The 26,194-nt window shown below is 41.9% G+C and overlaps 1 protein-coding gene across 1 annotated transcript in view; it reads left to right on the top strand.

Annotated features, from left to right (window-relative positions):
- Positions 1-26,194, top strand: part of COL14A1 (collagen type XIV alpha 1 chain) — a 216,088-nt gene that overhangs the window by 157,526 nt on the left and 32,368 nt on the right. Inside the window, exons 37-42 of the mRNA XM_080800436.1 lie at positions 4,815-4,868; positions 8,299-8,394; positions 9,562-9,615; positions 10,161-10,214; positions 22,099-22,152; positions 22,651-22,722. Of these exons, the coding sequence (XP_080656562.1) occupies positions 4,815-4,868; positions 8,299-8,394; positions 9,562-9,615; positions 10,161-10,214; positions 22,099-22,152; positions 22,651-22,722 (384 nt within the window). The remainder of the gene's footprint in view (positions 1-4,814; positions 4,869-8,298; positions 8,395-9,561; positions 9,616-10,160; positions 10,215-22,098; positions 22,153-22,650; positions 22,723-26,194) is intronic.

Below are 26,194 nucleotides of genomic sequence, written 5' to 3'. Positions count from 1 at the left end.
GCTCAGGTCATGGTCTCGGGGTCCTGGGATCAAGTCCCGTGTCAGGCTCTCTGCTCGGCTGGGAGCCTGCTTCCTCCTCTCTCTCTCTCTCTCTCTCTCTCTCTCTCTCTGCCTGCCTCTCTGCCTACTTGTTATCTCTCTGTGTCAGATAAATAAATAAATAAAATATTAAAAAAGCAAAACAAAAAAAAAGGATGGAAGTTAACATCCACAAAAATGTATTGAATTCTTGTCATGTGCTCAGTGTTGAAGATTAAGGATAAGGTGCAAAACAAGTTACAAATATAAAAGGTACTAGGCTTTTAGACAAGATGCCTGTGGCATGAGTAGTTGTGAGCCAAATCGTCACATTTGAACAAAACCTGCAGTTAAACACCAATCATTAAAGATGCACAGGGAAAGGTAAAGAGTCTGTGCCAGAATGGTATATTAATTGGGAAGAACTGCACTTGCTGCAAGGAACAGAAAGTTAGACTGGCACAGTAGGGTAAACCATTGGGACATTTAGGTATTTATTGTTTGTTCAACAAAAGATTTAGAGGTGGATGATCCCCCCAGGCTTGTCCCAGCTTCCCACTTTCCTTTCTACAGGCTTGTGGCCTCTTGACCACACTGGCCCAAAGTGGTTAATGTGCCCATTCCCGGTTGCAAAGAAGGTGGGGCAAGCAAATCCGTCTTTTTCAGCCTTTGTAGTAGGAGAAATAAAAGAGAGAAGGGAGTCAGGAAAGATTGTTTGGTAGCCAACCAACAGTGTCTGCCACTCTGAGGAAAAATATTTGCATGCTACATAGCAGTGAAAGGTGGGGTTTCCAAATATTTGAGGAATTTCTACACATTAAAGAGAAGAAGAACTGCAACCCATTAGAAAACTGAGTAAGGTATAGGGGCGCCTGGGTGGCTCAGTGGGTTAAAGCCTCTGCCTTCGGCTCAGGTCATGATCTCAGGGTCCTGGGATCGAGCCCCGCATCGGGCGCTCTGCTCAGCAGGGAGCCTGCTTCCTCCTCTCTCTCTGCCTGCCTCTCTGCCTACTTGTGATCTCTGTCTGTCAAATAAAAAAAATAAAATCTTTAAAAAAAAAAAAAAGAAAACTGAGTAAGGTATAGAAATCAGTAGTTACATCGAGATGAAATGCCAGTGGGCAAAAGTTATGTGATGCCCATTGGCAGAGTGTTAAGAGAAATGAAAATTAAAATAAGAGTAAAATATTATTTTTACCAGTTAGTTTGGTAAAAATGTAACGTTTGACAACATTGTGGGGGAGGAAAAATAATTTTCCCTCTACCTTTCTGGGTTCTTGACTAAGACACCCTTTTAATAAAAAGATAAACAGAAGAGAAACAATCAGGAGTTTAATAACACGTAACACGTGTACTTCCTGTATACATGGGAGATACCCAGGAGAACTGAGTAACTCCCCAAAGTGGCTGAAGCCATCACTTTAAATATCATCTTCAGCTAAAGAAAAAAAAAATGTGGGGAATGGGGAGTCGGTTTGGAGAGGTTACCAGGAAAGGCGCAGCAAACAAGGAAGAGGCTGTTATGCAGCCCCCAGTCTCTGCCTTTTTCATAAGTAAATTTCTAGAAATTTCTCTAGTTTCTCCCTTTCTTCCTGGTACAGAGAGGGAGACACTTTTACAAATGGAGACATCCCTCAGAAATGTAAATGTCTCCTGTAAAACTTTTACTCGGTTTTTCATTTTCAGGCTTCTCCTATGTCTGCAGTTTCTTAAATAATCAGACTGAAATAATCCTATGCCAAAGGGGCACGCTGTGAGGTGACAAATTCTGCTCCCCTTCAAGATCAAGTGGTGACTAAGGTTTAGAGAAGCAGGAACCCTCTTAAACTTTTGGTAGATGAGTAAACTGGCACAGCTTTTTTTGAGTTTGACAATATATTGGCCTACCCACCAAATTTCATTTATAATTCTACTTGTTGATATCCTAAATATTAACATTTGTACTTAAATATTAAACTTTGTGCTTCAGAGCTGTGTAAGGGTGTTAACTACAGAAGTGTTTAAACAGCAAAAGGAGGGGCACCTGGGTGGCTCAGTAGGTTAAAGCCTCTGCCTTCGGCTCGGGTCATGATCCCAGGGTCCCAGGATCGAGCCCCACATTGGGCTCTCTGCACAGCGGGGAGCCTGCTTCCCCCTCTCTCTCTGCCTGCCTCTCTGCCTACTAGTGATCCGCCAAATAAATAAATAAAATCTTAAAAAAAAAAAAAAAGAAAAAACAGCAAAAGGAAAAAAAGGGGGTGGCCACCTGGGTGGCTCTGTCGTTTAAGCATCTGCATTTGGCTCAGGTCATGATCCCAGGATTCTGGGATCAAGCCCCACATCAGGCTCCCTGCTCAGGGGTTATCTGCCTTTCCTTCTCCCTCTGCTCCTCTACCTGCTTGTGCGCTCTCTCTCTCTCTATCTCTCAAATAAATAAAAATCTTTTAAAAAAATAAACAAAAAAAAATTGGTAAGCAAACCCTACATTTCCAGTCATGAAGAATGGTTAAACAAACAATTTTATAATCCAATAACTTGTTGTTTTTTTAAAATATTTTATTTATTTATTTGACAGACAGAGATCACAAGCAGGCAGAGAGGCAGGCAGAGAGAAAGGAGGAAGCAGGCTCCCCGCTGAGCAGAAAGCCCGACGCGGGGCTCGATCCCAGGACCCTGAGATCATGACCTGAGCCGAAGGCAGAGGCTTTAACGGCCTGAGCCACCCAGGCGCCCCAATAATTAATAAGTTAACAATGTTCTTGTTATACTGTTATAAGTTAAATCATGTTATGTCATAGAAAAGAATCTCTAAAATATATTAAGTTAAAAAACTTAGAAGTATGTAAAAAGTGTGATGTCACATATGTAATTTATAATACATCATAAAATAGCACAATAATACTACAGGTAATATTTTCTATAGGTACATATATGCAGAAAATGCAGTTTTATAATTGTATTTTAAAAGTCTAGAGGAGGGGCGCCTGGGTGGCTCAGTGGGTTGATCTCTCTCTCTCTCTCTGCCTGCCTCTCTGCCTACTTGTGATCTCTGTCTGTCAAATAAATAAATAAAATCTTTAAAAAATAAATAAGTAAATAAATAAATAAATAAAAGTCTAGAGGAGAGGCACCCAGATGGCTGTGGTTAAGCGTCTGCCTTCAGCTCAGGTCATGATCTCAGGGTCCTGGGATCAAGCCCCCCATTGGGCTCTCTGCTCAACGGGAGGCCTTCTTCTCCCTCTGCCCTTCCCCTGTTTGTGCGCTCTCTCACTCTCTCTCAAATAAATAAAACCTTAAAAAAAAAATAGATGAAAGTCTGGAACATAAGCAACAAGGTATTATTGGGTGGGGGAATGAATTTAAGTGGTTAAAACAAGCTGGAAGAAACCTTCAAGATCACCGGATCCAGTCTTTTCCCAGTGATGCGAGTGTTTTGCTGATGGTACACAAAATGCTTTTCAGGGTCCTGTACGTAGCAGGACATAAATTGGAAACACACACTGAGAAAGCTATTCCATTTTTTTTTTTAAGATTTTATTTGTTTATTTGACAGAGAGAGAGACAGCAGGAGAGGGACCACAAGCAGGGGGATTGGGAGATGGAGAAGCAGGCTTCCCGTTGAGCAGGGAGCCCGATACGGGGCTTGAGCTCAGGACCCTGGGATCATGACCTGAGCCAAAGACAGATGCTTAATAACCCAGGCACCCCAACCTATTCTATTTTCAATGAGCTTTTTTTTTTTTTTTTAAAGATTTTATTTATTTATTTGACAGAGAGAGAGAGAGAGATCACAAGTAGGAAGAGAGGCAGGCAGAGAGAGGAGGAAGCAGGCTCCCCGCTGAGCAGAGAGCCCGATGTGGGGCTGGATCCCAGGACCCTGGGACCATGACCTGAGCCGAAGGCAGAGGCTTTAACCTGCTGAGCCACCCAGGCGCCCTCAATGAGCTTTTAATCCTTCTGCTCAGGTGAAAGAGATATTCTCAGTCTGGTGCAAATACTTACCCATCTTTTTAACAAAGAACAAGCTCATGGCTCAGAGACTTCAATAGAAACAAAATCTAGCTGAATTTAAACATTGTAACATTATAGTATGTTTTTAAGTTTACCTTCTATTCTTAATAAGTAATACATTTTTCAATTAACTATAGTGCAAAAAATATTTGCTTTTAAGATTAGATTTAAGTAAAACAGTTGGAAAATATTCAGTGTATACACATATATTTTTATGCACATATATACAAAGAATATGTTCCCAGGAATACATATACACATACATATATATGTATTATGTACGTACATATATATCTAAAGAAAATGATATTAAGTAATTGTGCAGGTGGTGCATTAATAAGGCAAAAATATCACAGCGAATGCAAAAAAATGAAGTTCCAGTAACACTGATTAGCCTTTTATGGTGCAAATAAAATTAAATTGTTACTATTTTTATATTCTTCTTATAATTTAAGAGAGTAATCTCAAAGTTGTGGTATAATACACACAATTTTAGATTAACAGTGTATTTTATTTGCATCTATTAATAGTAGTAGTCTTACACACTAAATTTCAAAAGACTGTTGCTTTTTTTAATTTGAAAGGATTTGGCATAAAAAGCTTTCTCAAACTATGAAATCATCTGCAGGAAGAGGTGAGTCTAGGTGGCAGATTTCCAGTAAAGGATCATAATGAACATATACCATTACACAATGAGTTGGCCTTTATTCAAAATAAGAATTACATAATCCATATTATTGAAGAAAATGGATGAAACATGCTGTTTAAGACTTGTCTTTGTGCTAATACTTAACATCTGTTTGCCAGGGTGGTCCAGGACTCCGAGGACCAAAGGGCCAACGAGGTGAACAGGGTCCAAAGGTAATGTTCTCTCTGTATCTCTGTCTTTCTCAAAAATAGCAATAATATAATTTTGGAGCTCAGTACTGTTTACCCTTTGCAGTCTAGAACCCCTTGTGTTTTTGTGAAAAGTTGTGTCTAAGTCTTTTCCCTTATTCTTAAAGACTTCTGTTTTTTCATAAAAGTATTTAAGAACTTTGTGAAAGAAATGTTGGTTTCCAGGTCAAAAATAGAATGTCAGTGTTCTGAGTATTTTAGTTTCCCAAGTAGTGTTCTTTCTCTACCTACAACAAAGTAAAGGAGAAAAATCTAATCACGACTAGGCAGCACTCCCTCCCGGGTAATTTCTCAAGTTTTAGAGTCCTACTCCCTCCCCACTAGGTATAATCAAACACACAGCTCTGTTTGCCTTTCTCACCGCCCAGGGCCACCACGTGTGCTGGTGTGGGCCATGCGCTGCACAAAGGCACCAGCTGAGATGACCAAGCCTTGCCAAGTCATGTCCAGGCACACGTTTTCCTACTTTGCACAAAGGCGCCCTGAGGGATGGGCAGAAGCCCAGCCACTAATTGCTTTCAGGCCTCACCATCTTCTATCTGGCTTTTGGCAGATCTTCTAACTGGTCTCCTGACTCCAGTGATGTTGATTTTCTGATGGATTCTTCACATCTGCCCCCAGATTTATTTCTTTAAAGTTATGCTGGGTCATATCATACTTTTAAAACTGTAGTCATATGCTGCTATTGCCTAGAGAGTCCAATTCAGCTTCCCTGGTGTGGCATTCAAGGCCCTCTGTAATGTGACTCCCCGTTTCCTTTGTACCTGTTGCCCTACATGATCTCCTCTCCAGCCACCTGCAGTCTTGACTTACTGCTTCAGTATAGTCACTCACTGAATTTGCATGGTATTTTTTCATGGGGAAGAGAACAGTGCAAAAATTTTTACTATAAAACTGGAAACAAGCGAAGCAGGGCAGAAGCTAACATGGGGGGAGGGGAAAGAAGTAAATGAAAGAAGACTGAAGATAAGGAGGCCCTAGCCAACCCAAAACTCCAATCATGAGATATCTCCTTTTTTGTTGGTTTAATTTTCTGAGATTGTGACATATATTTTAGGCATAGACTTGATGTTTCTTACCTGGATCTCTCTTCTGGTCCTACAAGGAAGGCCAGTGATTTGAAAGCCTCTTCTCAGACAGCAGTATACTGTGTCCTCCTCAGTCCCACTTCAGGGCAGTGCCCAGGAGCTCCTGTAGATTTTGGCTTCCTCCTCCCACTGGGATCCCAGGAGGATCCCATTGTTTTTCCAGCATTCTCACTGGGTGATGATTCTGATCATGAAGACTTATTAGAAGTTCAAAGATGTTTGATGATCCCAACATTGACCCCTTACCTCTGATAATCCATTTCCACAGGACCACTACTGCAGTGGTTGCTTCTCCACAATGATTTTGATGAATCACAGATAAAAGTATGAAGTTATTTTAGGAAAATATCTTGTTAGACAAAGGATCCTCACATGTCTACCGACGTGATAGTGTAGGAACAGATGAAGTATATCTTCCATATGGAAAGAGGCATGCTGTGTAATTTTCCATTTTGTGGGTCCACATTTTAATTGTAGCAAACAGATAATAAGAATTATCTTAAATTATCTTAATTATCTTGATTAATTATCTTAATCCTCTTGAAGCAGCCCTGCTCCTGGGCTCTCCAAGTGATTTTGTCTCATACTGTATAGGATAAAATGAGATCACATACTTTCTGCTTTTCTGCTCCATTCTTAGTTCCTTAATAATATTTAATTAATGTATGATTAAATGATTATAAGCATTAACTAATATTTATCAATTACTGGTTTGTCTCTTCCATCATATTTTTTAAATCTAACTACCTCTGTCTCTCCTCCTCTTATACTATGTCTCTTGTAAGAATAGTTTTCATTTGTTTTCTGCATCCTCACTTCCAAGTTTTGTTTTGTTTTGTTTTTGGTACATAAATGTTTGTAGCATCTTTATTCACAATAGCAAAAAAATAGAAATGATTCAAATGTTCATTAATAGGAGAATGAACAATTTTCTGTAGAGCCATGCAATGGAGTCGAAAGGAACATACTATGGAAACATGCAAAAAAATGTATGAAACTCAACACCACTCTGACCCATGAAAGAAGCATGAACCAATGAAGTTCATAGTATTTAATTCCATTTACATATAACCGGAATCATACTTAACCTGCATATGACTTCTCTTCCTATAAGAATCCTGTAAAATTGCTCTTATTAAGGTCACTGATTACCTCCTTGTTATCAAATCCACGGCTACAGTTTCATTCCTATCTCACATGAGTTCTCTACAGCATTTGATACGGTTGGACACCTTCTTATTAGAAATTCCCACACCCCGCCCCTTTGGCCTTGCCTACACTGCTCAGGCTTTCTCTTTCTCCCCTTTCTACCCGCTTTTCATCTCATCTTTACCAGTTTCTTCTGTTACTGTCTCAGCAGTCTCCTTAAGAACCTCACCCACACACACATCTCCAGCGACTCCAAAATCCATCCCAGCTCAGTCATCTCTTGATCCCCAGACTGTTGGACGTGTCCACACAGTTATCCCCATGAACTGGAAACGTAACCGACTACGCTCATTATCTGCCCCCACGGTTACTTGTCCCAAGTGACGGATTCGTCAGCTTCACATTTAACATGATATCCAGGTGTTGGAAATCTTAACTTTTACTAGTTCTCACTGGAGTCCCAGAATGAGAGAAGGACGAGGAGAAGAGGTTGAGGGGGTAGTTTTTCTGGAACTACGATTACAGAGGTGATAGAGCTTTAGCTAAATCACAAGGTCCAAACTGTGAAAATAAGAGTTCCTAATAGAACAGGAGTGCCTGATTCTGAAAAGAAAGGAAATCAAGTAATAGTGCCCCGAGGGCAGGTCATGAGGCAGACAAGGAAGAGGCACGAGGGATTGGTGGGATCAAGAGGAGGAAGCAGACAGGGACTGGGTGCGAAGTCTTCAGTAATGCAGGAGTGCCCCCAAGATGGGTGGCTGAAAGGGATGGAGGTGGAGAGAATGTAGTTCAACCGGATGGGATGAACCTCCATGCCACAGACCAGGAGGGTGGTCTCGAAGTACTTTCTATCTTTCGGATTTGTTATGGAGTGTGGGGGGTCTCGTTACTCACATAGTTGGCATAGCCTTCTTATTTACGGAAGAAAAAAATAAAAGTTGCAACAACCCCTATGTGTTTACTCTTTGGGTTTACTGATGACATCTTGTCTGGGAGGTGTACCATCTGAGGCATGTTGTCTTGCTATCCTATCAGCGTTTTGTGTCTTAGGAACATTTCTGTAAGGAAATAAATTACAAGTGCTCTAAGCAGAAATACCGTTTGAGTACCAAGAATCTAACTTGCCTCTGGAATGATTTTCTTCTTTTGTGTTCCAGGGACCAGAGGGCCCTCGAGGTGACACAGGCCCTCCAGGACCCCAGGGTCCCCCTGGACCCCAAGGACCAAGTGGTCTGTCCATTCAAGGAATGCCTGTGAGTAGTGTGTAAACATTTGGGTGAACTTTATTGGGATCTCTTTTTCATGAGTTCTAAAGAGTGAACTTTTGTCTTCTGTGCCCTTTATATAATGAGCCTCAGTCCCTTTCAACCCCTAAAAAATAGAATTGAGAAATGGAAGTATCAACTGAGAGATCGTGAGTTCATTCATTAGCCAATTTTTTGTTAAGGGATGAGGGTTTTTACAAATAGGTACATCCACGCAGAATAGGTATATCTATAAGCAGTTTGCCTAAGAAGAGAAATGGAATTATGACAATTTTTTTTCCTTTTTCTTGTTGGATCAAGTCCTTAACAGATATAATAAAATCTAGAAAGTAACAAATTCAAGTTGTTCATTATGGATATGAAGTAATCATGGATATAGATTGATGGAAGCCATTTATTTATGATTTTTATCTCAGGCATCAAAGGACAGGACATTTACCTGGAGTTTGAGATTATAGACACTGTATTTTATATAGCCAACTCTGTTTGTAAAAGCTGTTTGTTTCACAGAAAACAAACTTAATGCCACTTACTGATTTTCATTAATCTTCCTCTAGGGATCAAGAATAAAACCAATTTCTATAAATTAAAATTAATATTTGAAACAAACAAGCCTTTTAAGCACATTTTTAACCGTCTTTCTGGGCATATGACTCTGTCTCCCTCACTGAGAAATTTCCTGTTCTGGGTCATTTTCACAGTTTAGAAAGCATTAGCATTCCAGTGACTCAGTTGGTACTACTACTAGTAAGTCTTTGGTAAGGTCTTGCTACCTGCCATGTTCTGTGTTTGCTTTTCTGTTCCTATATCTTTCCAGCCAAAACAAAAGCAGAACTCTAGATAGAGGTGAACCTAAAAAATCTGAACTATCAATAGTATCTAACTATTCAATCTCTCCTCCACAGACGTACAGTATCAGGCTCACCCATATCAGACTGTGTTCTGTGTTTAAAATGTTCTGCTGTATAAATGTTCAGCTCCATAGGCATGCTTACATAAGGGGGTTAGCATATGTGAGAAGCGAAACATGCTGTGTTTGGGTGTTAGCGTGAAAGCAAGTTAATGTTGACAACATCAGAACAGTCAGTGGAGAGGAAGAAGAGACAAAGAATTTACCCTACCTGAACGTAACCCCGAATGCTTTTGGCTATTCAGGGAATGCCGGGTGCTAAAGGAGAAAAAGGAGAGACTGGCCTTCCTGGCCCACAGGTATGAGTTTTACTTTTTATTCTGCTTTTAAAAAAAAAAAAAAAAAGCTCTTAGCTTGGGGCACCTGGGTAGTTCAGTCAATTAAGTGTCCAAGTCTTGATTTCCTCTCAGGTCATGATCTCAGGGTTGTGGGATCAAGCCCCACATCAGGCTCCATATGGAGCCTGCTTAAGATTGTCTGTCTCCTTCCCCCTCTGCCCCCTGCCAAATGCTCTTGATTTTAGAGCCTTACCAAGGTGGGGGGCTGGGGGTGGGAAGCTGTAGCTTCTAAAGTCAGCTGTGATTTTAGCAGTAAGTGTTTTCTGTATTAAAGACTGTTAGCCTGTATTCATTCACCTTAGTTGCCTCTGAGAGTCATACAGCTTCTCCCAAGGACAAGCCTTGATGAGGGACATTTCTTTCACACAAATCATTTCTGGATTCTGAATTCACCTTTATGCTATTAAATTGTTTCGAGTCCTTGATCTATTTCAGGGAAGGTGGGTAGAAAAGCAATTGATTTCCAATTTCTGTGACTCTAACTTTTTGGTCCTTGCTCTACCTAGGGTGTCCCAGGAGGCATTGGTTCACCAGGACGTGATGGCTCTCCAGGCCAGAGGGTAAGGCCCTGCCCAAGGTTGTTAGCGCACTAGATTCCTTACCAAGACATTCCTTGTTTCTGATAGTTTTCTATGCAAGGAAGTGAAACTAGCTGGTTTTTTCCTTATTATTGCTTCTGTCTATCTACATTCTGCCTATCCTGCGTCTCTTTCCCCTCACTGACCTTCCATTAGTTTCATCTTCATTAGTTTCATCAAAACCTGAGAACTTTTATCAAACCTTCCCAAATTAATGACACCTCTTTCTGAATGTTCCCATAACCAGAATGCAACTTGCACTGAATTATGTGCATTGGTTTAGCAAATTTTCCAGGTTTTTTCAATTTTCTAGGCACAAACCTAAAGGAAATCAAGGATCACAGGAGTTGAAATTTAAGTATTATGACTCTCTACAGTGTTCTTCATTTATTTGATATATGTCAATTATCTAGTCTTTTCACCTACCTATATGGATAGCAATGAGGATAGGAAAGCTATTGCGAGCAGAGAACAGAGTCTACAAAGGCACGAAGATGAAGAGAAAGTGGGCCATTTCCAATATTGCACAGAGTTCAGTGTGGCTGGGGAGTAGAGTGCAGTGTGTGAATGTGTGTGTGCCTATCTGTGTACACACACATGCACATATTTAAATTTAGAAAGACTGTCAAGAAGTGAAGCTGGAGAGCTAAACACAAATTCAAGTAAATCTTTTTTTTTTTTTTTTAAACTATTACTGATTTAGGATATGGGTGGCTCTACAGTTTCCCTCAAGACAAAATTATATGGAGTGGACACCAGTTAGGTCCAATCCAATGAAGGCCAGCACATTTGGCGTGCACTGCTTATTTTTGTTACGACTACCCACTGGGATAGCAAGTGGCTGGAAGACTTGTTTGTCTATTCAAACAAGACCTGCCTTTGCTCAGAGTGGCTATATGGCTCAAAATAAGGAGATTGTTTTTTCTATAGAAGTATAGGTGTGGTGCCTTAAATTCCTTCCATGTTCTTTTTTTTTTTTTTTCACCAACCTTTCATTTGCTTAAAAATCTCAATTTAGTCTTTGCCCATTAAATGGAACTACTCAGTCTGTAAATCATGTACATGTAACTGTATGTAAAGGAGCCATTCTCTAAAAGTTAGATTTATGTAGGTTTCTTGTGTATGTGGAAGGAGTATTTAGAAATATTTATATGTTTTGGCAAAGGGCTTAGGCTAAGATCCTGTTCAGTTACACACCTAGAATCATTCATGATGCCTGAAGTTCTGGAAATGGCAATTCTAAAGATTTGGTTTGGTGAATTTACTTGATTTATCTATGCATGGAGATGAGTCTTGGCAGAGAACTCCCAAATCAAACATATTGGATTGGTGTTTGGATCATTTGGTTTTAGAATACTTTCTTTGAAAAATTCTTTTTTTCCTTTTAAAACCTATATACCAACACAGACTTTTTATAATTATTTTGCTATTTCTTCAAGCATGTTTTTAGGGAACGAACAGTCTTAGAGCTGTAATAAGGTGATGAGATATCTGTATGTGGATTTTTTTTTGTCCTTTCTCCCCTAGTTTGGAGACAAAAAAAGCTTTTCAGAATGTGTTTAGTTCCCGTTTTGAAAAATTCTTGGTTGCAAATGGACTTACTGGCTTTCAGAAGATACTCGTTCTCTGCAGGGTCATGTTTAAAAAATATTGTGCAAATTCTGTGACAATTGTTTTAGAAAAGGAAAATAGTATTTCAGTGTGGAACTTTAAGGGGTGCCATTCACACAGAATAAAATATAATGGCGCCCCCTAGAGCTGTACAACATGGCAGCCCTGCTGGTGGGAGAAGCTGCATAGATCTTATTTAATAAGATATTAGTTGAGCACTTATCTTAATTGAGCACATACTACGTGCCATGTGCTGGGCTCAGCCTGGAGAGAGTTATCCAATGCTCCAGAGCAGAAGGATCCAGAAGAGGAAAGACTTTCAATAGCTAAAGGAGGCAATTCCTAGACCATCTACTTATAGGACATGGAAGGATGTGGTGGTGTCAGGAACATGACTCTTAACCTGGGAAAACAAATGGGTCTTCTTCAGAGACAGCAGAGAAAGAAGGAAAAGTGGATGAAAACAGAGTTGTTTAGGTGGCTCTGATCTATGGGGGCTTAAGGAAAGTAAAAGATCTAAAATAATGAGTTACTGAGCAGGATTGTAAAGTAGGAGGTCCCGAGTCAAGATTTACGGGGGTCCCAGCAGATCCAGGACACAGAGCACCTTGATGGAAGGCCAGGTCCTTCTGGGAGAGCAGGTCTCCGTGACTCGGCAGTGGGAGACAGGTGTCACTGAGAGTCCTAGGGACAAAACTTCATGATATTCCTCCTCTGCCTTGGCCATTTTAAAAGGCAAAGAAGAAAAGAAAAGAAATAATAACAACCACAGTATAGAACAGGCACTGGATGCTGAGACTTCCCGCTGAAATGCCTGAAAAGCCACTTCCAGAAAACCGTCCAGTTAGGCTTGACCGCCCAGGGAATCAGGAAGGCAGAGCTATGTTGTCCTTTCGTCCCACTACCAGCTGAAATCACTTCCTGTTGTCTCACCTTCATGGCCCCTGATCCTGAGTGAGGAAAGCCCACTGTAGACAGAGAAGGGAGCAGTTGGAATAAATCAGGTTGATGGTGTCCAACCCATGCCTCTCGGTCCTCACATTCTCTCAGGAGGTGAGAGCTGGAGGTAGGCTGTAAGAGCAGTGGGCTACTCCTTCTTGCTCATCCATTGTTCTTTTTCATCTCTGTCTTCTCTTGTTGACAGGTAAGAACTCCCAGCCCAGAGGTAGCACCCTTAGGGAAAGATTAGCACGTCTTTCCTAGAGCTGGTATCAATGTAACCCCCTTAATTTGGCCTGGAAGGAGGGAGAGCTTAACAAAAATAAAAGGGAAAAGATTAAACATCTCCTCTTTAAACAGGGAACATGTTTTCTAATGTTCCTGGCTTATTCTGGCTTTTCCCAGGGGGAATCTTTGACTCTTAGAGACAACTCATACTCAGCGCTGGGCCTGGGGCCATAAGCAAGTCCAGCAAAAGTTGGACTTCTTCACTGAACAAGTCTTGGCCTCTTGCTGGCAAGTGACAAAACATGGCGCAGGGCCACATTTTAAAAGGCAACAGTGGCTAAGAGAGGAGGTCTCAAATGTCCATTCCACAAACAAGAAGTGGTCACCATGTGATGGGATGGAGGGGGAAATGGAGGTTATGGCGATCGTTTTACAATATATAAATGTATCCAATCAGCACATTGGTACCTTAAACTTGTACAGGGTCATATGTCAATTGTGTCTCAGTAAAGCTGAGAAGAAATTCTATATTCAAAAAATAAAAAATTTAAGAAGGTAACTATGTATAACAGCTCAAGTCAAGACTCAACAGTTGGGTGTAGACACCTTCATTCCCAACCATTCTGGCCAACAACATTCGGGGCACCTCTTTCTTTTTCACTATGTGTCTTGCCACCTCCCTCTTGTTCCTTCCTCTTCTTTCCTTGGCGTCAGTGACCCTAGGGCTTTCCTGTGATCTTTGAGCTCCTCTGATGAAGGGTGGGTCTCAGCCTCCACCCTAGACATCCGGTGGTCCTTAGTGAAACTAGGAAGAACAGGCAAGGCAGGGATGATAAACAGAAGAAATGAGGGTATGAACAGAAAAGGGAGGAAAACATAGAAAGCACGACCTCTTTTCCAGTTCTGAGGTTCTCTGACGTCCAAGTCCATGAGCTTTCTGTCAAACACTCCAAATAGAAACTGTAAAAATTATTTTTGTTTTCCAATTCTTAATAGGGTTATATAAAAACGCAGAGAGACAAGAAATAAAAATGACAAGGAGATAGAGCTTTTATGGCACCTGGAAGATAGTAATTCCTCCATTGCCCGAATACAGAGGGTTTTCATTTTTAAATTCCAAATGAACTGAATTTGGAATGCTTCCTTTGCCCCAGGTTACCGTTCCCTGTATTTCCATGCCATAACCACAGCCTTCCTTTCTCAACTGCAAAATATGAAATAGTAAAAAAAAAAAAAAAAAAAAATTCTTCTGCATATGAATTCTGCTGAACTTGCGAGGTTGTGAAAAGCAGGATGGGCCGGTGGTGAATATGATAGATTTGGGCCGTTAGTCAGGCCTGAGTTTGAACCCTTACCATAATGACATTGGACCGGGTGCTTACTATCTCCGAGCCTCACTTTACTCATCTGTGAAGCAGAAAAAATTTTTGACTCCGTAGAGTTACTGTGGGAATAAATTCATATAAAGAATTTCTATATAAAAATTTAATTTTAGCTTATCTTAATATTCACTGTTTTCAATGTGAACCTCATAAGTCAGGACAGTATACTATTTTATAATGCCTGTACTTGGCGTATTAAGATGCCTTAGAAGATTTTAAAGAACTATAAAAAAGAGCCTGAAGAAAAAGCAAAGAGTTTGTTGCTTTTGTTTAACTTTCTTGGATTCCACGTTGAAAGGACACTTGGAACATGCTTCCTTTTGATGTGGGTTCGAGTTCGATGTATACAAAGGCCGTTTTTGTAATGAATGTCCCGTTTCAGCAAAGTGAGTTGGACTTAAGATATCCTTGAGAAATGGAACTCGAGTCAGCTTTCTGGATTTAATTCCTATCACCAATGCTGAGCAGTGATGAGAGACTGGTCTAGGGAATATTTTGTTAAATATGAAGATTCAAGATAATATCCCCCTTGAGTATCTTCCTCATTCAGAAGAGGAAATGTTTAGCCATCACAAAACTAGTGGGGAGGACAATTTGATTTTCCTTCTTGTGAGTCTAGACAGGTTTTTATAAATCATCCACAGCAATGACAGACAGTATTCACCATTGGAACTTCGCAGCTTATCTGAATAAAAATGGCAGGAATCGTTATTACTAATTATTGACTAAGTGCAGGTGCTTTAAATGTGATGTTCTGTGATGCTCAGAAGGACCACGAAAGCCAAGCCCTGTTACTCCGCTGTACAGATGAAGAATCTGGAGCTTTAAAAAAAAAAAAAAAAGGGGGGCAGCACAATGCCATTCAGCTAGCAATTGGTGGAGCCAGGATTATGGTCCATCTCTCTGGTTCCAACACTGAGCTCTTTCTTTCCACAAAATTCGGTTTCATAAAGGTCACTGGGAGATTTTGTTCATGTAGGAAAGTCTTCGATTCGAGATATTTAATAAACAGGATGGGAGATATCTTGCCTAGAATTTGGGGGCTAGAAGAAGCCAGTTTGGGCTACTTGGTGAAGCAGAAGTTGATAGTTCGCACAGAGGAATAGCTTTCAATTCCTTTTCGTGCTTATTTGGATGGTGACACATCTGGGCACAGTTGAGAGCAGTTACTCAGGAAATTTGTAATATGTTTTAACCAGTTTACAGACACTCCTGTTGGAGCCTAGGGCATGGATGAAATCTGCCTTGTTCTCTGGTCTCAGGCCATCCTTCAGGGTCAGGCCAGATGCTTAATATTTGCAAACCAGTGGTTCCCCAACGTAAGGGATCAAGGCGTTGCAAGTTTTGCTTTGTTTGGGGCACACCAGTTCCTGGGCTTCGACCTCAGAGAATCAGATATGCAGGGTCTTAGGTGTGACTTTGGAATTTGTTGTTTTAAAAAACTTAATGCTTCTCAGGTGCCTGGGTGGCTCAGTTGGTTAAGCCTCTGCCTTCGGCTCAGGTCATGATGTCAGAGTCCTGGGATCGAGTCCCGCATTGGGCTCTCTGCTCAGCGGGGAGCCTGCTTCCCCCCTTTTCTCTCTGCCTGCCTTTCTGCCTACTTGTGATCTCTCTCTGTCAAATAAATAAATAAAATATTTTTAAAAAATTAAAAAAATAAAAAGCTTAATGCTTCTCATAATCAGCTGGGAGTTAGAATCACTGGATAGTATAGCGGATTAGGTCTATTGTATGGCTAAGTAATTCCTTGCACAGAATTTTGCTGCTGCTATAATTCACCCAAGTCATCACTTCAGGTTACTAAAAATACGTTTGTATTTCTTTCTATATATACATTAAATTACATATGTAATATATACATATATGAACATATTAAGTGCATTGTGCATATATATGTAAATATGTGCATGTTTGTATATCTATTTATAAGCACACACAGATACTGTGTGTGTGTCTGAAAATTCCCCAGGGTGGCTCAACATGGTACCACACATAAGGACGGATCTTGGGTATCGAGGCTGGGCCAGTATTTACAGAGTCTGTGGCTTGTTGGTATCTGGCCTCTTACTCTGGTGGTTGGGCGTAATCCTTTGCTGCAAGTAGCAGCTATATTTCTTATGGCTGACTGCCTTGTTGGGATGTCTGCTGGTGCTCACAGCTGTCCAGACCCATGCCACAGGGCGGAGATCATCCAGCAGGAGTTTCTTCAAGTGTTTTTCTGACCCTCACTGCTTGGGTTTGCTTCCTCTAAACAAACTCATCGGATGCCAGCTGTGTGGAGAGCCCACTCTACCTGAGAGCGCAGTGTAAGTCAGAGGACATTAACAATCGGCATGTTCCAGTATCTGGGCTTAATATCTGTGACTCACCATTCCAGGCTTCAGAAAAGGCATGGGTGGTGTGTATCATGATTGAGTCATGAGTTCTGAATGCCATGTGATAGCTGCATAAATGTAAATATTCTAGCTTTTGACTTTAATTTTAATTATAATACTCTTTGTGGGCACATCGGTTTCAGCTGCCAGAGACACAGAACTTAGAAACTATAAAGTTTTTAAGACCCTACAGGAAATTTGTATATATATTCCAAAGCAGGGCAAGGGAAACGGCAAAATGAACATTAATGAATGGTTAGCTAAATGTCTGTGAAACAGTATACTTTGCCAGTTTTGACCATAGGTAAATTTAGTATTCATTCAAATATCAGTGATTTTTGAAAGCAAATGTTAGGGCTAATTTCCCTTTGATGATAAATCACAGCCAACCATAATTTAGTAACTTGCTCATAGCCACCTCTTTTCAAAAACAAATTATAAAAATCCCTTCAAGTTTTTAGAGCAAAACTCATTTTTAATGTGGGTTGTGGGTGCATATGAAGATGTTGAGGTGAGAATCTCAGAAAAAGAAAAATGTCTGGAGTTCTTCGTGTTCAAAAATATGCCTTTTTGTGGGTGATGGACTTCAAGCTCTTGAAAAATATATTTGTCGGCTTAAGTGAACGTCTACATTATGCTTATCACTTAATCTTCTGTTCCCTGCTATTCATTCTTCATTGCGTACTTGGGGTTTCCACTTTTTATGAGGGCGCTTAACCCACAAGCACACATCTTTCCAGATTGGCTAGCATATATGAAATGGAAAATTTATAGATACAGAAATGTTCTGGGAAATGCAAACCCATTTTGAGCTGAGATGGGTTGAAGACCGTTCCTCCAGTGAGCTTTGATCAAGATTAAGCTGAATCCAAAGCTAGAATTTGACATTTATTTTGCCTTGTAACATGCAGACATTTTACAGAGTTTTTCTTTTCACCAAATTTATTGCTTTTATATATTAACAAAAACAAACAAACAAACAAACAAAAATGCTGCCCTTGCTTCTCACCCTGAGATGAAGAGGTGAGAAGGGGGACCTGAGCCCTGGCTAAGCATTGCCCGGCTTGCAAAGATGGTCTAAAACATGGGACCACAGCGACCCATGAGCAGGGAGACTCACGCGGTAGCCCAGTCCTCCCAGGTCCCTTGATTTAAACATCTCTCTGATGAAGCCCTCTCTCCCTTCCTATGCCAGGATGAGCTGTTCTTCCTACATGTTCCCATGGAACTCTCTTGTCCATCATCATAACACTGTCATTTTCTATCAGTCGTTGGCTATTGGCTTTGCTCAAAACCATAAACTCCTTGGAAAGACAGTCTTGTTCATCATCAGCTATCCAGATCCTACCAGAACGCACAGCACAAAGTAGCTTTGCAAATACTTTTCTAATGTGACAAATGTGTGGCTTACAACTAAAAATCTTTCAAAGGTAAATTTACTCATACGATCAAAAAATTAAAATGTAAAACTATTTACATGATGAAAAATGTGAAGTAGTTATTTTCTAGGGTTAGAAAAAAACTTCGGAAAAAATGCGTTTGATGATGTCTCTAAAATGGTATTTGGAGTAACATCCTTTTAGTTATAACAATGTGAAACAAGAACATTTTAATTTGCAATCAGGGAAATGGGTATCTCACAGTAATCTTAAGCATGCCTTTCTTCTTTTTTTTAATTTAAGTTCAAGTAGCCAACACATCATATGTCATTAGTTTCAGAGGTAGTGTTCAATAATTTATCAGTTGCATATATAACACCCAGTGCTCATCCCATCATGTGCCCTCTTTAATACCCATAACCCAGATGCCCCATTCCCCCACCTGCCTCCCCTCTAGCAACTTAATGCCTTTATTCTTGAACTGTTGTGTCTAAAAATTCTCGATTGTTCACGGCAACCCATGAAATAAAATGCTAGAGTAAAATGCACTGTTGTGGACACTGTTGGCGCCCCCATCAGATCCCCCTTTCCTGACAGGTATATTCCATCCCCAAGCAGCTACAGATGCTGACTGGTAAGGATTCAGAATTGGCCCTTTCACAGAGAATTGCTCTTGAAAATGGCACCTTGTCTCCAGTCCATGACTAACTGATATGGGTGAACAAAACCGGACCAGGGGTCACTGCGGGTTGTAACTCACACTGCAGCTCCCCCCATGGGATGAGCTGATGGCCAGCTTCAGAGAAAGCCAGTTCTCATGCCTCTTCCCCTGCCCTCCCCTGCCTCCTTCACTAGCTGGCTGGTTTCTCCCAAGAAGAGTCCATCTGTAAACCAAAGGCATGGCATCCGGGTCTGCCTCTAGGAAATTACCCCTAAGATATTCACCGAAATGAAATTTCAGCTTCTGAGGGTACAGGACTCCTGACCCCTTTCCTCTGTGTTCGTGGAGGGCTCAGGGACAAGGACAGATGACATGGCACTTCCTCCCCGCCCGTTTCCAGACTAGTTATATGCGAGACCGACGCTTATTTAGTCAACAGGATAATCAGAGCCCTTCTTCCGGGAGCCCCAGTGTTGTTCAAATTAAACATTGTGTTAGGCCCTATTTTGTGCCAGCAGTGTGCTAGGGAAATATTAGGAACGGAACAAGGAATAAAGTATAGCTTCTGCCCTCTCAGCTTCTGGTAGGTAGAAGAACACGAAGCGAACAAACATCTTGTCTAGTACCCTCTTTGGATCACACTAAAGCACTGGCCCCTCCGCCCAATTTAGCTCCTGTTATGTGAGCGCATTTCTCTGTCCTCCCTTTCGGGGGAGTCTGACGTGGGGTGTAGGAATCAGGTGGATGCAGGACGGTTCACAGGCGTGGCCTTTAGCGCCTGGGGGAGACTTCCGGCGCATCACAGCTTTATGATCTCCTTCCGCCCCCGCGGGGGGGGGGGGCGGGGCGTCGATGTGTTCTCTCCGTGAGTCAAATCGCCCCTGTGTCTTGGCGCAGGCCTCGTGCTGCCGTGCTGATGGCTGAGTGTCGTGTGGGGGTCACACGTGGGTGCGTGTGGGCTTCCCATCCCTGCTGGAAGAGTTTTAGGGCAGGAAGCCAAAATAATGTCCTTTTTAAAACATCTTAAATTATTGACTATGTGCCCAGAATCCATTTTTTTCTTATGTGAACTTTATTGAGGAAATCATAGATTTTTAAATTCCTTTTTAAGAAATGTGTTTAATCCCCCCCCCCCTTTAAATGGTAAGTTCCCCTAACCTCTTTGGGCCCCAGCTTTCCTCCCTTATACCATGAAGGGATTGAACTGGAGTTCTCAAGTCCTTGTTCCTCTCTCACGTATTCTGATTTTTTAATGGCCTCTTCTCGAATAGGCTGTATTTAAACGAAATGCAAAATAATTTCTTTCAGATTATGTCAGCATCAATTTTTGCTGTTTAGTTAGTAAATCCAAAAAAAGGGTGTGTGTGTGTGTGTGTGTGTGTGTGTAACTTCATCTGTATCAGCCTCTATTACTGCAGGCTTCGAACTTTTTTTTTTTTTTTTTAAGTAAGCTCTAAGCCCAACATGGGGCTTGAACTCATGACCCCAAGATCAAGAGTCACATACTCTCCTGACTGAGCCAGCTAGGCACCCCCCTGACTTAATATTTTTAACTGAATGTCTGAAATGAAAAAAACAGAAGTGGTAGTAAAAAAAGCAAACAAACAACAACAACAACAAAACCAACTAGCTGGTATATTAGTATAGGATAACTGCTGTAACAAGCAATCCAAATATCTCAATGGTTTAATGCAGCAAAATAAAGTGAAGTCTGTTGTTGGTTTACAACCCAATGCTGTCAACAGGATAGAGAGAGGAGTGGGGAGGTCTAGTCTCTGCTCTATATGGTCATTGAGGAACATGGGGTCTTTCCGTCTTGGGAGACTTTAATCTTCAACACATGGGCTCTGAAGTTGCTACAAAAGGGGAGAAGAAAGTGAAGGATTACCCACAGGAAATTTTCAAAAGCCAGGACTAGAACTGGCCCCTTTCCATTGGCCAGAATTCAGTCCTGTGGTTCCAACATGATTGCTGGAACAGGAGGCTGGGAACTTTGCCTCACACTGTGCCTGGGCAGAAAAGGAAAATCACAAACATTGGTGAGATCTGGAATCATCAGCCTTTTCTGGTTTTCAGACTTGCCAGTATTGGAGTTGGAGAGCATGCTGGAGAGGGCTTCGCTGCCCAGTGCTGTTCCTACACACTTAGCCCAGCCCCTCTTCATGCCTCCCCCTTTTTATTCCTTTCTCCCCATTCACATACCATTTCCTTTCTTCCAACCTCATCTTTACTCTCTTATCTGACACCTTGAGGTAGGGAGGGATAATGTGAATGTGGATGGGGAGCCATAAGGAGATGATTTCATGGACAAGACAAGAGGAAAAAACAGCTCACTGGTAGAGTGGCAGGAATTTCAGAAGGGCAGCAAGTGGGCAAAAGGGGTTGGTTTGAGATGGAAATAGATTATTCCCAAAAGAGACAAATCTCAAGATAAAAAGTTCACTTCTCGGTGGAGTAGAAGATCATGTTTTGGTCTATATTTTATTAACCTATTATAAAATTCAGATTGAAGAACCTCTTTCATATTTTTAACTACTTGCAAAGACCAGCATCCAGAATGAAGAACTATAACCATTTCAGAGTAACTCATTCTAGCCCTTCCTTATATATTTTCACATAAAACACCACATTCAATAATGTAGGAAGATATTTTCAGAAAGAACATAATTTGCTTTCTGCCTTAAACTCTTCCAGCATGGAATGGGAAGCCAATGTCTACTCATTTGTAAGCCGGCGATGACACACATTGAGCAAGCTGGCCCAGCAGTCAAAACTATATCATCGCAACAGGAAATCCCCCCACAGTCTCCTGCAGGCACTTGCTGAAGAGTGGCCATTTCAGATCTTGTAGTAATTTGTAATGTAGCTTTCTTTGATAGGTAGTCCTTGCCCCCAAACTCTCACTGACTCCAGGCCATGAAAGACACTAGCTCATCTTTTTGTCTTTTTGTCTGATTAATTACCAAGACTTCATCTTTTTCATTTGTTATGTTTGGTTTAATTAAAAAAAAAAAAACACTTTCTGGAAACAAGTTCCTGTTTAGTTTGTAAGTGGCATGTCTTAGACCTAAAATTCTTACACTGGACAATTTCACAGAGCCAACAGACACAAAAGGGTTGCCAGGAACAATTTTTATGAAGGGTTTAAAAGCAGTGAATCCTTAGAAGTCCAGAGCAAGCAACAGGACTTACCTCCCCCTCCCCATATTAAATAGTGTTAGGCACATTTTTTCTGAAAATCATATAAATAAAGCAACTGCATAATTGACACATTGTGTTTCTTTTCTCCAGGGATTTCCTGGAAAGGACGGGTCCTCTGGCCCTCCAGGACCACCAGGGCCAATTGTGAGTATTGTCACAAACTACTGGGATTTAAAGCATTTCATTTCTTTTGAGAAGGTGGCTCCGTAGCGCAATGGATAGTGCATTGGACTTCTCATTTCTTTTGAGAAATTTTCTTTTGCTCAGCTTCTCACCTGGGCAGCCATCTTTGCTCTAGGGTAACAACTCCCTCTTTGGTGCAGAATTCTCCCTACCGTTTCCATGTGGCTTGATCATTCTGTCAGAGCCACCCGGTCCATACGATCCCCTGCATTGATCTAGCTTTTATTGAACTTAGGTAAGGCTTGAGTTTGAAAGAACTGCACTTGACTTCTAAAAAATGTCTCTCCTGCTTTTTTGGTAGTTGGGAACTGGAATGAGCCATGGATCCTGAAGTCTTGGTGTTGAGAGGGAGGGAAGTCATCACTGTGTGTATTTGTTAATCCTTCTTGAGAGCTGGCTGTTTTCGCTGAGAATGTGTGAGTACTCACCTTTGCTCCATTTTCCTGTCTCTCTACTTAGGGCATTCCCGGAGCCCCTGGAGTCCCAGGGATCACAGGAAGCATGGGACCTCAAGGTGCCCTGGGGCCACCTGTGAGTATTGCAACAGTAGCCAGTCGGCTTTGGCTTATTTATGTGTTTAAATTTACCAGCATCTCTGTTGGACAAAATGTTTATTCCTTACTAGACTCTGTGGCATCCATAAAGGAAACCAGAGAAGCTCCCGGGGGAAGGATTGAGATCAGACTGTGCATATATCGTGGCTAGAGACAGATGGCCCCAAAAGGGAATAATCAGCTATGCTTCTGTTTATATATTTTTTTCATTGTTTGCTACTCTGTATTTGTCTAAGTAAATTCAATGTCATCTTTACAAGGATTGGGTATAATAGCTATGTGTTCATTGGGCCTGTCTCCTGGTTAAAAAAAATACAAAGCTGAGAAATTCAAGGATGGGTAAGAATGGGAACAGATTTTTCTTTCTAAGTTCTATAAGAAAGACAGGATTTCCCATTAAACACATACTCACACATAAGCAAATAAATGTAAGTGAAAGGCAGTGGACAGAACTAATGACTTCCCATTTTTGTGCTTCTTATCTCTTCGGGTGTTCAAGTATGACCAGTGGGAGGAGTAGAGATAGGATGGGGGAGAAAGAAATGAGCACATCTGTGTCAGTTTCCTCATCTGTAAGTTGAGGTGGTTGTATTAAGTGGCTTCCAAAGCCACATCTGTTGTCTTCGGTGACTTTCAAGCTGTTTCTTCTAGGTGTAGGTATTAGTCAGCATTCTGACATTATCTGTGATATACTGAGCCTGGATCCATACCTTAAAGTAACTGGAGATGTGTAAATGTATGTACAACCACAGACAGGTAAAGAATTTGTAGAAGAGTGAAATTTGAAGCATGAGGTAGGAGAGGCTAATGAGTGAAAATTTTTTTTAAGATTTTATTTATTTATTTGAGAGAGAGACAATAAGAGAGAGGATGAGAGAGGAGAAGGTCAGAGGGTGAAGCAGACTCCCCTTGGAGCTGAGATCCCGAGGCAGGACTCGATCCTGGGACTCCAGGATCATGACCTGAGCCAAAGGCAGTCACTTAACCAACTGAGCCACCCAGGCACCCATGAGTGAAACTTCTATGGCTGCATAGCACATTACTGCAATCTTGGAGGCTGAAAGCTACACAAATGTATTAACTTACAGTTGTGCAGATCAGAAGTCTGACACAGTCTCACTGGGTTTAAATCAAGGTGTTGGCATTTCCTTCCTGGAGCTTTTAGGAGAGAATCTATTTCCTTGTCTTCTCCAGCATCCAAAGACTTCCCACATTCTTTGGCTCATGGCTGACTTCCATCTTCAAAGCCAGCGGTGTTTCATCTCTCTGGCCATTCTTCCATCATGACATTTCCCTCTGGACACAGTCCAGAAAGATTCTTTGCTTTAACGACCTGTATGATTGTATGTGGGCCACCGGATAATCCTCAGTAGTGCCCTAGAGAACCTCAAGACGCTTGCCTACGTCACATTTGCAAAGTCCCTTTGCCACATAAGGTGATATATTCATAGGTTCTGGGGAGAGGGCATAGATACTCTTGGGGGGTGAGGGGTACGCTTTTTCTCCCTACCACAGCAAACAAAACATAACAAAAACATTGGTTCTCATTTGGAAGGATACCTCTCTCCCTTTCACCATCCAGAAAGCCGTATTACTTTTTATTTTCAAAACTCACATCAGTAAGATCTCATCCTCAGGGTCCTTTCCCAAGATAGGAACATAAAAAATGCCTCCAGATTTTAGCCAGCACGTCCTTATTTGCACACCCAAATGAATGTTTTCCTCAACAGCCACTTTACGAAACAGTATACTCATTCCAAGTACAATGTCCTTGTTCAAAACACTTTCATATCTCTTTTTAAATCCAGCTGGTAATGGGTCACAGAAAAAGATTTTATTGCTTTGTCTTCACACCTCTTGTATTTATTTATTTTCTTTCTTTCTTTCTTGACACAGAGAGAGCAAGAGAGAGAACACAAGCAGGGGGAGTGGGAGAGGGAGAAGCAGTCTTCCTGCAGAGCATAGAACCCAACACGGGGCTCGATCCCAGAACCCTGGGATCACGACTTGAGCTGAAGGCAGATGCTTAACAACTGAGCCACCCCAGCACCCCCACACCTCTTTTTTTAAACCCACAACGATGTTACTGAGAATGGTCATGCACATGGAAATATACTGTAGACTCACACATGTAATCACATGCAGGCACGCATGCGTGCACACATACACACACACTCTCAGCCCTGTCTCTACCATTCTTTCACTGCAAACTTCTCTATGCATTTGGCTTGAGGCTGTTTCTTACTGGAAAGGAGATTTGAAAACCTCATCTCTGCTACCAGGCTTCAGTCCACTTCCCAAAATGTGCTCCTGGGAACAAGAGTTCTGGAATATTTCAACAGGGCTCGGGAGAGCCAGGGGTGCTGGTTAAAGCAGTGTCAGGGATCCGTGCGTACAAAACCTGTTTCTCAGAAAGCCGTGAGAGATTTTAGGACTTCGGAAGCTTGGAGGCCGCCCAAAGTGGAATGAGAGAAAACGAAGGCTGCTTTCCCTGGACGAGGCAATGAGCTAACATACGGGTACACGAGCCGCTCTTTTCATTCCTGGCCCTCTTGCGGACCCCTCCTAGAACTAGTGTCCCTAACCCCAAGCTGGGTTGATTCTAATCCGTGAGCAATGGAATGGGAAAGAAGAGCTGGCTGTGAGAGGTGCTCAGGGGAAGAAAATAGGGTGCACGAAGGGTGGAGAACACACCAGCTAAGTAGAACTCCACCCTGCCCTGCCACCTGGTGGATGGTAGCTCTCAAATAGACTCTAAACATGGGGCACACCAAAATGCCCATAAACTTTGTCCCAGAAATAAAGCACTTGTTCATAATATTATCTTCAATTATTGTACATCAATGGAAAGGGGCCCTTGCTGGTGCGTGAGGGTCCCCGTGCCGCTGGCCATTTTATCAGAGACAGAAGTCATGTAGTGTAAAGGCACGGGGGGGGGGGGTGCTCCAGTCGTGGGCTCTGGGTCTCCTCTCCAAAGCCAGTTGTTCTCCAGCTGTCCAGCCCAGACTTTCCTGAGCACTCTGGGACGTGAGCAGCCGGGACGCCTGCTGGCCGCCAGTCTGGCGTGACCAGTAAAGCAGGCTCGGTGTCCTGGTGTTAGGGCCCTGATTGATTTCCCATGGATGTCTGTCTAGGAAGGCAGGAGGGAAGGAGACCAAGAAAGACAGACGGCCCCACTGAAAATAGCAACGTGTTTCCTAGGGCAGTGCCAGGACCGTGTGCTTTCCTGCCATCAGCCACTGGCCGCCTGGGCTGGAACGTGCATCTGTGGCTGTAGCACTAATTCCTACCTGAGGTTGCAGACTGGGCTGAAATGCAGGGTCTCCCTTCCAGCACAGGGGATGGTGAGGAAGCTCATGTAAGAAGCGGCCACGCGTTCAGCTTGAAATCGACACAGGTAGACGGGTCCCCTCCAGCATCTAAAGAGCACTGCCCTGGAAATCAGGATG

Source organism: Martes martes (genome assembly GCF_963455335.1).
Source record: "Martes martes genome assembly, chromosome: 4".
NCBI lineage: Eukaryota > Metazoa > Chordata > Mammalia > Carnivora > Mustelidae > Martes > Martes martes.
The sequence above is the reverse complement of the archived record's forward strand: the minus strand, read 5'-3'. Positions and strand labels throughout refer to the sequence as shown.